Below are 14,156 nucleotides of genomic sequence, written 5' to 3'. Positions count from 1 at the left end.
ATAATTTTGTACATGGAAATTATTGGAAACAAACAAAATTGAGGAATATGCAAATAAATTATGGTGAGATCATAAAATAATATTCAGAGGTGAGAAAGAATGAGAAAGCTCTTTAACACTGATATGGAAACTTTCAGAAAGGACATTTAGTAGTGGGATTAAGAAGACATTTCTGGAGCCTAAATTCCAATTCCAACACTAACTATCTTTGAAAACTTGGTCATGGTCCTTAGCCTCTGTATGCCTTGGTTTCTCCACCTGTAAACTGGGGGTAATAATAGTAGCAAACGAATGCAAAACAAACGAATGCTCTCTGGTTTCATGTATTTCTAGGTGAATACAATAACAAAAGGGGAATCAAGGTATAGTGATTATTTTATCTTCACTACTATTACCAATTAAGTAGTAAGTACTATCATAAATAGTTTGGCCCTACTCATTCAGTTTTTTTGTTCCCTACTGACCCCAGCTCCTTGAAAGTTTCTTGCTCAATTGTGTATTTCCGATCATATCATTCAAACAAACCCAGTTTCTGCTTAACTTTTTTCTTTGAGAACTTGGGATATAAATGGCTATCGCAGGATGTCTACTGAACCAAACTATGGTATCTATTCGAGATTTACAAACAAATACATTCTTTTGTATCATATTTTAAATACAAAATTATTTAAAGCCAGAGCAGGAAAAGTTTTATGGGCTAGCTGCCAAAACAGGAATTTAGACTTGCTATATAAAACCCAATACTAAGGCAGTTTTCAAGAAAAATAGGATTCTACCTATTGTTCAAAATAGTGTCAGGCAAGGAAAAAAAGATGTTGACTTCTAATTTTTTAAAGCTATTTCTTCTATCTTAGGCATGACTTATTTAAGAGTAGGTATGACTTCATTAACTTTGCCTTCATGTTTCATTAGCAACTCCAAAAATCCCATATACTAACTTTATTACAGTTTTGTCAACAATTTCAGATACATTTCACCTTGCTGCCTCTAGGTGGCATAGCTATATTTAAGGAAAGCAAAAGGATATTCTTTGAAAATAGAAAAAAATCTTGGTGCTATTTCTTAGCTTTAAATAATTGTGTATCACATTTTTTTAAAAGATTAAAAGTATGAAAGATAAAAGAATAGCTTATTCCTTCAAGAAAAGGATTATACTAATTTAAATTGTTGAAAAGAACAGCTAGGAAGTTCAAAAATAGATGTTTTAAACTGGTATTAAATTAAATAAAAATGAAAGTTTCACACGGTACAGTGTCATGTCTTTAACAATGAAGCTTATAAAATGCCTTTTGTGTGTGTCTGCGCTTCGTGTCTCTTGCCCAACTTTTTCTAGTTAACGACTATAAAAACTTCAGATGATGCTGCATCTCTGTTACTTCTCCTTCAGTACTTCTCAGTTTCATGTTATTTTATAATCAAAACCTGAATGAGAAAACACTTTCAAACTGAAAGAGAAAATGCTTCATATTTTAATTACTGCTTCAAGCTTTCTTTGAAAGGTGACTACAAAACAATAGAATGTGAACTTACAGAAACCAGACTCAGACTTACAGAAACCAGACTCAGACTTACAGAATCAAACATCTATTTGTGAAGTGAGTCCTAAACTATCAACACTAACTTTAAGCCCCAAAGGACAGATGACTGATATAAACACAGCTGAGTCTTTGCTAGTGTAGACCCTACCCACTGTCAGCTGGGCTGAATAACACACACATTAATCCTTCTGCCCTGCCAGATAATCTACTTACTCCTCTGCCTGTTTGGGACACTAGGTAATGTATCTTAAGTTGAGCAGCAAGGAGAAAACCAAAACACAGAATTGAGGAAAATCTACTCTAATTCAAGCTTGCTTCAAGACCATTTCCAGTGGTAGGCGCTCTTTTGTCTTTTTAAGAAAATAATACTTCACTTAAAGTAAAATATATCACGTTTCAAGATTATTTGGTGCTTTGATAAAACACTGTCTAGATGAGCTGGAGGCAGAAATCAGAATGCAGGCGTCCTCCCTCCCAGGCTAGCCTCAAGCCATTGCTGGGAAATGTCCTTCACAGTCACCAGTAATTCCTTCCACTATGCTTTGAATGCATGTATACATACTCCAGGATGTTAGTATCTTATAATAACCACAATATGAAATAAAAACTAGCATGGCTAATTTCATAATTATCAACTCAGGAATCAGATTCACTTAAATGACTCATTAATAAAAAGATCTGTTCCTATACATTAAAAACTGGCTATTCTACCAAAGATTAGTAGACATGAAAAATGGTAAATAACACAAGACATTAACTTGATTAGCATTAAAATTGAAGATATTTGGGTCAATACTGTCACTTGCAGCAACTAAACTGAAATTATCACCATTACTCTAAATTCAAAAGAAGTCTAAAGATTATGATGTGTAGTGGGATAAGGCACTAGATGGCAAAGAAGGAAGATCTCTCACTGTTCATTGTGCATCTTTGGGCAAATGAGTCACGCTTTCTGGGTTGAGAGTTGGACTGCATACACCCAAGATGTTTCCAAATTTTAAGGTCAAGGTCTAGTTGAATGGATTTGCTTAAAAAGTTTACTGAAAATTCCTATGCCAAATTCAATCCCATACATTTCACTTCGTAGTAACTCAATTTCCCTTTCAACTCAGAATTATACCAAAAGTCTCCTCTTACTTAAAGAGAGCAATTTATGTCAAAAGTTTTAAAAACACAATCTTCATTTGAGCTTAACTATGCGTAGGGAAAAATGAGAATACTTAGTGTTGATGCATAACGTTAACAACTGCCATACCATTAAAACCGCATAGTTACTAAGGGAGTAGCACTGAATGGCAGTGATATTTTCATCTGAGCAGAGTATACGGCACCCATCTGATGTCCAGCCTCCTTGTCCGTTCAGCAAATCGAAATCCCACTGGGCGGCCACAGGATCCGCTCCGTGCGCAATTCGACGCAGGGTCACATTAACAGGGATGTGGTGGGTGTCAATGTTCACACCATCTGGAGGAAATGGGAAATAAAAATATTTCTTGAAACAAACTTCATAAACAATTAAATGTCAACTTATCCACGAATGGGAACTCTGCAAATACCTTTTCTTCACTAGTGACTCATTAAAATGAGAAGGAACAAAAATAAGCATCTTTAGGAACAGGGCATGATAAAGTCATATTGTCCAGTGACTATAGGATGACATATGCCACAGACGAACCTATTTTGGTGAGAATCACTGGGGTAACCACTGTACGCCGTTTTCCATCATCGGCCAAATTTGTCGAATTCCCGGTGGCTGGAAAAAGCTTTCCATTGCGGAATGCGATGAGTTGAAGCTTATAGAGAGAGTCATCACTTGGTCTGACTTCTCTTTTTTGCTTTGGTGAGAAAAGGGAAGGAGGAAGCTGAATAGAAGCCTCTACAATAGTATTCTGAAAATATATTAAAAAAAAAACAAAAACAGAAACAAAGAAGAGTTGCCATATTAGTAGGTAAAACCAGGAATATTTTAGATAGTTATGAATGTTGTCTAGTTATATGCTGAATATAGTTTTTAAATGTAGGTATGTGAAATTTAATAGTTAGAACAATTTATCTGTTAAGTGAAATGTCTAAACATCATATAATAGCATAGAACAAAAGAAGTAGAAAATGAAGAGAAAAGCAAACTATATTTCAAAGCGCTAAAGTAGTGAACAAGGGATTATTTCAAACTATAAAGTGAATTTTCCCGATAATGTACATTGCTGAAGTAGAAAGCATTAAACAGAACAGGGATCCCAGTGACCACTCTTTATGTGAATTTTACAACGACAAAATATGGTAAATGAGCACAAAGGGAGCATATCACAAGTGTGAGTATAATTAATTTGGGCTTATGAAACTTCAAGGTGATTTATGATGGATTCCAACTGTCAAACGACAGAAGAAAGAAATTATACACAAACATAATAGAAGTTTAGATTCAGCAAACTTATTTTAGCAGAAGACTGAGACTAAGAAACACATCACATTTAGGAAAACACAGTAACAAAGAGGAACAAGTGAAAATTCTGGCTGGGCACTGAGTGTTCTTCAGATTTCTTTATTAGGGATTTTAAAATTATAAATTATTCAGCATTTCATAAAAAATAAATCTGTACACCAGGGAGGCAAATAATGATCTAAAAACATCCTTATTTTAAAGACATCACAAAGCCGCTCTCTTGGCACTCACTTCTCTCTCCAATCCAACATGCACGATGCCAACAGAATTTCCTCTTCAACAAATCTGTTGTTATTTCAGTTCAAATAACACCTTGGTCCCCAAATGTTTAGAAACTATGGCCAAAAAATCCTAAGTATGCCATATAACTTGGCTAATTTCCTGGTCCCAACTTCATCCCCTAACACTCCCTACACCACAAGACTGGGCCACACTGAGTTTATCACTTTTTGAAATCTCCTTCTTTTTAAATGCCACTGTGCACGTGCCAGCATCTCCGGCTGAAATGCTCCATGATTCTTTTACTTGGTAAGCTCAAACTGGTCAGATTTGATTTTCAGTAAGTTAATTCTGCTGGCAATGCAAAGGATAGAGGATCGGGATGAAAAAGGCTGGCAGCCAAGAGAAGGACGCTGCAAAGTTCTATAAATAGGGCTTTTGGTGGGGGAGGGGGATGACTAATTACACGACTCCTCCAGATACTGCTTTTACAGGTAGGTGCCCCTTCTTCTAGACTCACGCAGCATTCTGCACACAGCTCCATGATAAGTAATACTTAAAAGTAGCCCTGTGTATCTCACTGTCTGCTCCTCTTAACTAGAGTAAGAGAATTTTTGAATGCAGATAATCTCATTTATCTTTGGATAGCCTATGTTAATAATAGTTCCTGGCACTAGTATTGGATAAAATAGCCCATTGTTTATGAAATTAATGAAAGTCTGTGTGCCATTTTTTTAAAAGGTTCTTCTGAAGCAAATGATCGACTTCAGAATTAGTTTTTAACTGCCGTGCTTAGAACAATGTTGTAACACAGCAAATAACCATAAATATCTGTTGGAAAAAAGTATTTCAGAAGTTTGAATATTGACAGTTGATCATTACTTTTAAATTGAGGATGCCAAGAAAATATTCAGTGGAAATATTTCACCTAAGAAAACATATAAAAAGGTTTCTACTATTCTCACAAATATAACTTGATAGGAAGACAAAGTTTATTATAAATTCATTCACTAATATAGTATATTTCTATCAAGTATATAAATTTCTCCTAAGTATATAAGGATGCATGAGAAAAAGGGAAAACATCAGTAGATTGATTTAATTAGAAGGTCAAAATCCTGAGGAACTGTTACATACCAGGCATTTATTAAGCTTAAGTACTTTAAAATTCATAAAATGATTCTGTTGTGAACACAAAATAACTTGAAAACAAAGCGTAGCTCTCTGGGAAAGTTTTATAATAAATCAAATTAATTTAAAAAAAGAAGTCATACTTTACTTTCTAAAAGAGCTGAAAAAGGAAATGACAACTATAATTTCTAGAAGCATAAGCTTTTTTTCTACACAAATTTAAACTTGTAAAACCATCCCAACAACAACAAATGAAAAACCTCAGGTGTATGGACAGATCCCTGAGAGATGAGAGCTACAAATTCAAGGCTGTTAGACACTTACGACTTCTAAAACATCTTTCAAAGTCCAATAAAGAATATTACTAAATAATCATTATAGGTTCCCTGGGGTGGCTGGAAGTGCTGGAAAAGCAAACTTCACCTATATCAATAATATTTAATTTTTATAGTAAAAAAGTATCACTTGCATATTTAACCTCCTTAAAAGAAGTACTGATCATTTATTCCAGAAAGCTTGTAAATCTAATGAAAAAAATCACTAAGGAACACATTTGTTACATTTACTGTGACTATACTTTTTGCCAGTGAGCCTGAAAACAAGAACACAAAGGTAATAATTTCATTTAACCATATATTTGTTTTTAAATATATGGATTACAGCAATGGAAATAGATATAAAACATATGAATTACAGCTAATAAATCAGAAAAATCTCTCCTAAAAACCTCTGGGGAACCCTCCTACACTGTTGGTGGGAATGTAAGTTGGTGCAGGCACTACGGAAAACAGTATGGAGGTTCCTTAAAAAACTAAACATAGAGCTGCCATATAATCCAACAATCCCATTCCTGGGCATATATCTGACAAAACTATAATTCAAAAAGACAACCTGCACTCCTATGTTCATATTCATAGCAGCACTATTCACAATAGCCAAGATATGGAAACAACCTAAATGTCCTTTGACAGATGAATGAATAAAGATGTGGTACATACATACAATGGAATACTACTCAGTCATAAAAAAGAATGAAATAATGCCATTTGCAGCAATATGGATGGAACTAGAGATTATCACACTAAGTGAAGGAAGTCAGAAAGAGAAAGACAAATACCATATGATATCACTTATATGTGGAATCTAAAGTATGACACAAATGAACTTATCTATGAAACAGAAACAGACTCACAGACATAGAGAACATACTTGTGGTTGCCAAGGAGGAGGGGGAGTGGGGAGGGATGGACTGGGAGTTTGGGGTTAGCAGATGCAAACCATTATACATAGAATAGATAAACAACAAGGTCCTACTGTAAAGCACAAGGAACTACATTCAATAACCTGTAATAAACCATAATGGAAAAGAATATAAAAAAGAATGTATATACAGGTATAACTGAATCATTTTGCTGTACAGCAAAAATTAACACAACATTGTACATCAATTCTATTTGAATTAAAAAAAAACAACAACTTTCGGAAAGACATGTTTTTGGTGTCTAACATCTATTATTGAAGGCCATATGCCACCCATGGGGAGAGGAACATGGGATCTGAAAGAAGAAACCAGAATTTGGATCCCAGCTTCACCATGTAGTAGCTGCTTAACACTGCACAATTTTGTCAACCCTGTGAGTTGCATCTGTCACGTGCAGCTAATGATCTTCCTCACAAATGATTATGAGGACCAAAGGGGATCATGACCATGGCAAGCACAAAAGGCTATGGAACTGTGGGTGGTATTTTTATTACTATTTCAGGCATACCTCGTTTTATTGCACTTCACACAGATAACTGCATTTTGGGGGGCAGGAGGCGGTTTTTTGGGTTTTTTTGTTTTATTTTTTTAACAAACTGGAGGTTTGTGGCAACCCTGTGTTGTCAGACAGTTAGCGTTTTTTAGCAATAAAGTATTTTTTAATTTAAGGTTTGTACATTATATTTTAGGCATAATGCAACTGCACACTTAATAGACTACAGTATAGTATAAACATAACTTTTATATGCACTGGGAAACCACAAACTTGTGTGACTCGCTTTATTACAATATTTGCTTTACTACAGTTATCTGGAACCGAACCCGCAATATCTCCGAGGTCTGCCTGTACTGCCACAGTGTGGCAGGTCGTTATCTGGAGGCTGGGGAGAGAGAAAAATGCCTTAAAGTAATTGACTTACCAACAATCATCTAAAACCTCATATTGTTTTGACTTCTACAACTCAGCTTTAGTTTTAACTTCAATACTAAAAAATTGACAAACTATACACACATGAAATAATGTTATCATAGAGCTCTAATCATGAATTTATTTGCTGAATTCATGCATATTTCCTTATTTAGAATGACACTAAGAAGAAAATGATAGGTATCATAACGGATGTTAACTCAAATATTTTCACTAGATTTTAACGGCATTCCTTACGAAACAATCTGGACTTCTGACATTACATAATTAATAAATCAAAATTTTCTGAAATCCTAATTTTGTTTAAGTCTCTAGAATTCTAACAATAAAATTAGAATGGGTCAAAGAGCCAGCTGATTAAAAACAGTAATTTGTTCATGTCTCCTTGACTATCTACTCACTAGATTTTAAACAGATAGATGTTATGATACATCCTAATTATTTTCTTGTGTATAATTAGTTATTAACTGCATTCCACCTTTTGATTATCTCACCGCTGAAGATGAACAGGGATTATGTTTGCCTTTAGAATTTTTTTTAACTGACTTTCTTTGCGAATTAAGTTTGGCTGTTAATTTTTGTTCAACAACATTTATTGGATGTTTCATTCCTCTATGCATGGCACTGTGCAGAATCTAGAGATATACAATGAAATAAGCCATGGTCCTTGCCCTCAAGTATTAAAAATCTAGCAAGGAAAAGACAACAACAATAATAAAACAATAAGAGCTAACATTTATTAAGTGCTAACCCTGTGCCAGGCACTGTTGTAAATGTCTACATATTTGCCTCATTAAACCCTCTCAATAACCCTTTGAGTTTAGTACCACTTCATGATCCCTATGTAACAGAAAGGAACTGACATTCAGAGAGGTTAAGATACTTGCCCAAGCTTGCACAGCTTTTAAGTGGGGGAGCCGAACATGAACATATTTAGGTAACCATGTCCTCTGGCATCTCACTATAACTCAACTCACCAGCATACCAGCTTCTAATTATTCTGGACAACGAACAAAGCACTATAGGACTAACAGGCAATGATGAATTCTGTCTGAGGAAGAGAAGGAAGCTGCCAACCGAATGGAGTCTTAGAAGACAGGAGCAGGGATCTCCCCAAGCAGGGGGGACACTGAGGGCATGAAAAAGGGCACATATGAAGGCAGGAAGTGTGACGATGTATATGACTGGCTTGGAAATGAAAAGGACTTCAGTTGGGCTAAAGCCCTAGATGGGATGAGAGAAATATGGGATGCATAAAGAAAACCTGATTTCTAAATTCCAGTCAAGAAAATTTTAAAGAACCAATTCTTTCTGGCTACATTAACAGCTGAATTCAAAACACCAACAGCTACTAAAAGCTCTTAGCAGTTAATCGAAAATAGGTAATATTTTGGATGCTAACAAACCTGAATTACGGTAGCAATAGTGGAAGGAAGCATTTGGTTAAGAAAAAAATTAGATTAGGTGCTGTAAGGGTCAGATGACAGGTAATTCAATCTCCAACTGGCTGAATGACTGAGGCCAGGCACTGGATTTCATCAATGAATCAAGCACTAGCTCTGACCTCGAGTAACCCTCAGTCCAACGCAGGAGCTGTAAGAAACCCATTTGGCTCCTGTGTGTAACACGCAATGACAGAGATGAGCAGGGTGTTATGGGCAAAGTGAGGAAGAGAAATGAAGATGAGGATGGAAGAAGTGAGGACAGACCAAACGGTATTAGGTAAGATTCTCGAAGGTGACATTTCTGCTGTGTGTTATCATAAAACCAAGGAGCTGGGGAGGGGAGAGGAGGAGCAGGGGTTCTAGTAGAAGAATGAGCATGAGCCTGGCCTAAGAATGGCCAGCAGTTGGAAGAGGCAACAAGGGAAGTTTTCTGTTACTAGACAAGGGCAGATAAATGCCAAACGATGAAGTTAACTGACAGCCAGCCTCCAGAGGGACACCAAGCCTCCAAGGGACACCATTTATCGTGGGATCTGCAAGGTCCTTTTCCATGTTGGGTAGATGCAGGGATAATGTTCACAATATTAACAATCTGAGCAGCTTCCTCGGAGGGCAAGTCTCGTACAGGACCTCTGCTCTGTAGGTACCAGCCCTTCAGTTGCTAAAGGGTGGACACACTGGGTCGTGTTCCTGGAAGAAGGACCAGGACGCCAGCTGAGGAGACTCAGGCGACTGGGGCAGCAGCTATTCGCTAAAGGGTAAGGAAGTACTTCAATATTTTACTAACTGGTATGGTTGGATTGGTGCGTGTTGGCTGAAGACTGCCCTAGGCAGACCAATCTGTATGAAAAGGATGAATTTTTAAGAAAAGCCTGGAGGCACAGAGACTAAATAGGAGCTCTCACGATAGCGTGGGCAATGCAGAACGGAAGTCCAATCTGGGCTGTGAAGGTAATAAAGACAGGACAATAGAGATTAAAGAAATATGTAGAAAGCAACTCAAGCTAGGCTCCTACTGCTAAGGTCTGTCTTTTTATGGGTTTAACTTCTTACCCTAGCACGTTCTCCCATCCAAGGGTAATGCAATCAATTATGAGATGTTCAAGATGTCTAGTTAGTATATTCAAGGCATTAAAAAAAAAAAACAGGCAAAAAGAGTAAAAACTGCCATAGTATAAAGTCTACAATGTAAAAGTTTCCTGTTAAAATGCTAAGGCATTTGGTACTCTCAACATTAAAATTTTTAACTAATTTTGTGTCATGAAGGATATGTTCCTTTTTCACTAGGTTTAAGCATGTCCATCTATAAAGCATGAATAATACTGTGATGTGTCCCTGGTTTCTGGCCACCAAGATGAGCTTAAAATGATAGAACAGGGCTTCCCTGGTGGTGCAGTGGTTGAAAGTCTGCCTGCCAGTGCAGGGGACATGGGTTCGAGCCCTGGTCTGGGAAGATCCCACGTGCCGCGGAGCAGCTGGGCCCGTGAGCCACAACTACTGAGCCTGTGCGTCTGGAGCCTGTGCTCCGCAACGGGAGAGGCCGCGATAGTGAGAGGCCCGTGCACCGTGATGAAGAGTGGCCCCCGCTCGCCGCAACTAGAGAAAGCCCTCGCACAGAAACGAAGACCCAACACAGCCAAAAATAAATAAATAAATTTATTTAAAAAAAATGATAGAACAGTGTGAAATTAACAAATTTGAGAGTATTCATTTAAAGCTTTCTACTTCAGCAGGTAGAAACTCTCCTTACCCAAAGGGATAGGTTGTAAAGTTGATGAAATGTTGGGTTTCATCATTTTTAATTTCTCTTAGACGATCATCTAAGATAGAAGGGTTCATCAATTTTAAGTATTCCTAAAGGACATACACCTCTCATGGGCTTGTGTGTGATGCTGTTTTGATGCCTTTTGTGGTACGTTTTTACCAATAAAAAAACACTCTAAGGAAAGGAGCAGGCATTAAGGAGTAGCATCGCTAGGTGCGTCAAATACTCTCATACAGACAAGAGTAAGAAATCTTGCCAAGTTTCCTCTGAATATATGGTGTCAAGTAAATATATTATCATTAGACATTCTGACATAGTTGAGATTGTCTTGGGCAGTGGGGGAAGTTGGACTATTATTAAATTAGGCAAACTGGCTCTCCTTATGGAGGTCACCAGGGTAAAGTATGACAAAATATATTAATTCTTCATTCATTCATTCAATATTTGAGGCTCCACAGGGTACCAGGACACCTAACACCTATTTCATTGATTATTATGCAGGCATTAAAATGACTGGAATACTGTTTGTGATATAATTCAGGAACAAACCAGAAACAAAGAAAGTACTGTGTAATTATAAACTACCAAAAACATAGTTACACGTGGCCACACAAAGCTCAACAAAAAATCGTGATTCCATTAGGGTGTTGAAATTGTACTTTCACCGTTTGCTTCAATGCAGTTTAATGAAACACGCCTGAACCCCAAATTTTTAAAATCAATAAAAATGCTTTTAATTTTGCGTACTGCAATAAAACACACAATTTGTGAACACACATCACATGCTTGCACTTCTGTGCCAAAAATCTTGATCTACAGCTTGCCTGATTAAATGCCTGGATTTTCCCATTAGGCCCAGGAGGCACAGAGTCAAGGGCACACAATACTTTTAGGAGGTCTACGAAAACGTTTTTCTTTAAAATCAGAAGCATAAAAATGAACTTTAAAGTCAAAGAAAATTTCTTAATATGTAATATTAATATATTCATCTTTTTACCACTGCAGTCGTAAAATATAATTTTGACATATTTGTGTGGAGAACGGGGTCCAGAGGGTAAAAATGTCTAGGCCCATGAAAATCATGATGTGTCCCTTCTTGGTCTAAATTTCTTTCAAAACAACAGCAAAGGCAATACCAATATCCCCTCCCTCCAAATAACTTTTAGTACGGTTATCTTTGCAAAGCAAAACATGCTGAGTACGGTCATTCTCCATATCCACAGAGGACTGACTCCAGGATACCCTCGGATACCAAAACCTATGGACGCCCAAGTCTCTCACGTTAACATGGCATAACAGCTGCATATAACTAGGCATACCTTCCAGTATACTGACTTTAAATCATCTCTAGATTACTTATAATACCTAATGCAGATGCTATGCAAATAACTGAAAATACAATGTAAATCCTACGTAAACAGTTGACAGCATGCAGCAAATTTAAGTTTTGCTGTTTGGAACTTTCTGGGATTTTTTTTTTTTTTTGACTGAATATTTTCAATCTGCAGTTGGTTGAATCCGCAGATGCAGAACCTACATATACAGAGGGTCGACTGTATTCTAATCTAACTGTAAAGCCTTAAATGATTACAGAATATAACGTACCTTCAGAGCCAGACTTGAAAACGTATTTGAAACGTTGCACTTAAAGCTCAGCTGTTTATCCAGGTTTCCATCCGGATCCCGCCTCCCATAGTCAGAAAAGCCTGTCCGGTCAGTAGCTGACACTTTCTGGAACACGGTACATGTCATCCCAGTGAAGCCAGCAGCCTTGATGACATAAGCTTCCAGAGCAATATTGGGTGAATACTTCAAAAGTCAATCAAACAGGAGTTATAAAAGATTTATAATATGGGAAAAAAGCACTTTCAAAGAGTTTCAAACACAAAACACTATACATAAGCTAGAAGAGAAAGCTCACGTTCTTACTAAACAAAGACACTGTAGATAACTGGCAGAATGAAAAAAGACGCTGGAAACAAAAGGATGTCCTAAAATAGAAAGATACCCATGAAGAGGAAAAGAGCAAGTCCCAAGGTATGGAAGATCAGATATAAATGAGAAGTCAATTTACAATAATTTGAAGAGTACGCTGCAGGAAACTATAAGCTGAAAATGGAAGTGTCTTACTAAAAAAAAAAAAAAAAAAAAAACCAAGCTAGAAAAATCAGTGGACCCTCTTAATGATCATAATACACTTAAAAGTTGCTTCATTCGACACTTCATGCCATCTTCACTTTTTTCTTTCACGGGAACAACAACTCTTAGCATTAAGTTTCACCAATAAAATCTTTATACAGACTCGCTCCAAAGCTGTTTCTTCAGAAAAGGAAGGGAGGTGCTAGGCCAGAAAGAAATGAACAGATTTTAAAAGCAAATTAGGCCAGAAAATCACCTGAAAAAGATGGCACGTGACCCAACAATTTTAAGGAATGCAAGAGTGAGACTGAACTCGAGGGTCCACCAAAATGTACGGCCTGCCGATACAAAGAGCCACCAAGCCCATGTCCGGAGGACTGCTGCCACCACTCCCTCTGTGAGAACCACGACAGAGAGGGCATGAGAAGTGACAGGCTGACGGGTCTCTTCCACATCCAGCAAGATGACAGCATTTGCCGTAAATTTCAGGGACAAGATGACATCTCCTTCCTTCAAGGATGATTCATTCTATGCCTACTATAGAGGCAAGGCATCATTCTAAGTACCATATGTGGACAAAGTCCTCTTTAAAAAATTTTTTTAAACATAGGACTTTCGTGCGAGGCATCTAAAATCTATTGGGAAGATTAAAATTTTTAAATATAAGAAGGCAGAATTTTCCAAGTACCATATGCACAACAGAAAATAACTGGTGGCTTCCTAAATTTTTAAGACTAAGGAATCTTTGCATTAGCTTTTGTCCCACAGATGACATATTGCGAAAAAACGTACTAAATTCAATTATATTTAGCAAATTATATCCGAAATTTTTTTGTCAATCAAAGACATATATAATCATGATAAACATGTGAGACCTCAGTTGAAAGAAAGAAAACTGCCATTTTGAGGTGGCCTTGGAGCCATATCATAAGTAGATATACAGTTTCTCAGAAACTTTTTTATACTTTGAAATGGTGTGCAAATACCCACTACACTGCCCTCTATTATATCCTTGGGTTCTCAGAAGAACGAAGGAAGTTCTCTGTGCTGAGCAATAAGCAAGGCTGAAGCACAGGATTGAAAATGGATCTAAATGACCTGGAGGACCAAGTGTGGCCCTAAAACTGGCAAGCTCATGTCAAGTAAGATCATATGCCTGAGCGGGCAACTTCCCTGAACTATGTTGTCAAGACCGGAGTCATGCTAAGCCTCCATTCTGTTTATTATTCAGGAAAGTAATCCTAAACGTAACTGAGCAAAAGGACCAATAAAACACAGTCTCATCGA

General features: G+C 37.0%; 1 protein-coding gene across 6 annotated transcripts in view; it reads right to left on the bottom strand.

The window, feature by feature from the left end:
• ADGRA3 (adhesion G protein-coupled receptor A3) overlaps window positions 1-14,156 on the bottom strand; it is a 119,487-nt gene that overhangs the window by 22,058 nt on the left and 83,273 nt on the right. For 4 of the 6 annotated variants that reach the window (XR_014263726.1, XM_082462046.1, XM_082462043.1 and 1 more), the window contains 3 exons: window positions 12,336-12,539; window positions 3,214-3,427; window positions 2,794-3,002 (listed from right to left, as the gene is read on the bottom strand). Coding sequence is in view for 5 of the 6 variants with exons in the window: in XM_082462046.1 (XP_082318172.1) it covers window positions 2,794-3,002; window positions 3,214-3,427; window positions 12,336-12,539 (627 nt within the window). In the remaining variant the exon portion in view is untranslated. The remainder of the gene's footprint in view (window positions 1-2,793; window positions 3,003-3,213; window positions 3,428-12,335; window positions 12,540-14,156) is intronic. The other 2 variants (XM_082462044.1, XM_082462045.1) reach the window with 2 other exon arrangements.

Source organism: Balaenoptera physalus, assembly GCF_965194825.1.
Source record: "Balaenoptera physalus genome assembly, chromosome: 5".
In the NCBI taxonomy this organism is placed as follows: Eukaryota; Metazoa; Chordata; class Mammalia; order Artiodactyla; family Balaenopteridae; genus Balaenoptera; species Balaenoptera physalus.
This window is presented reverse-complemented; position numbering and strand designations above follow the sequence as displayed.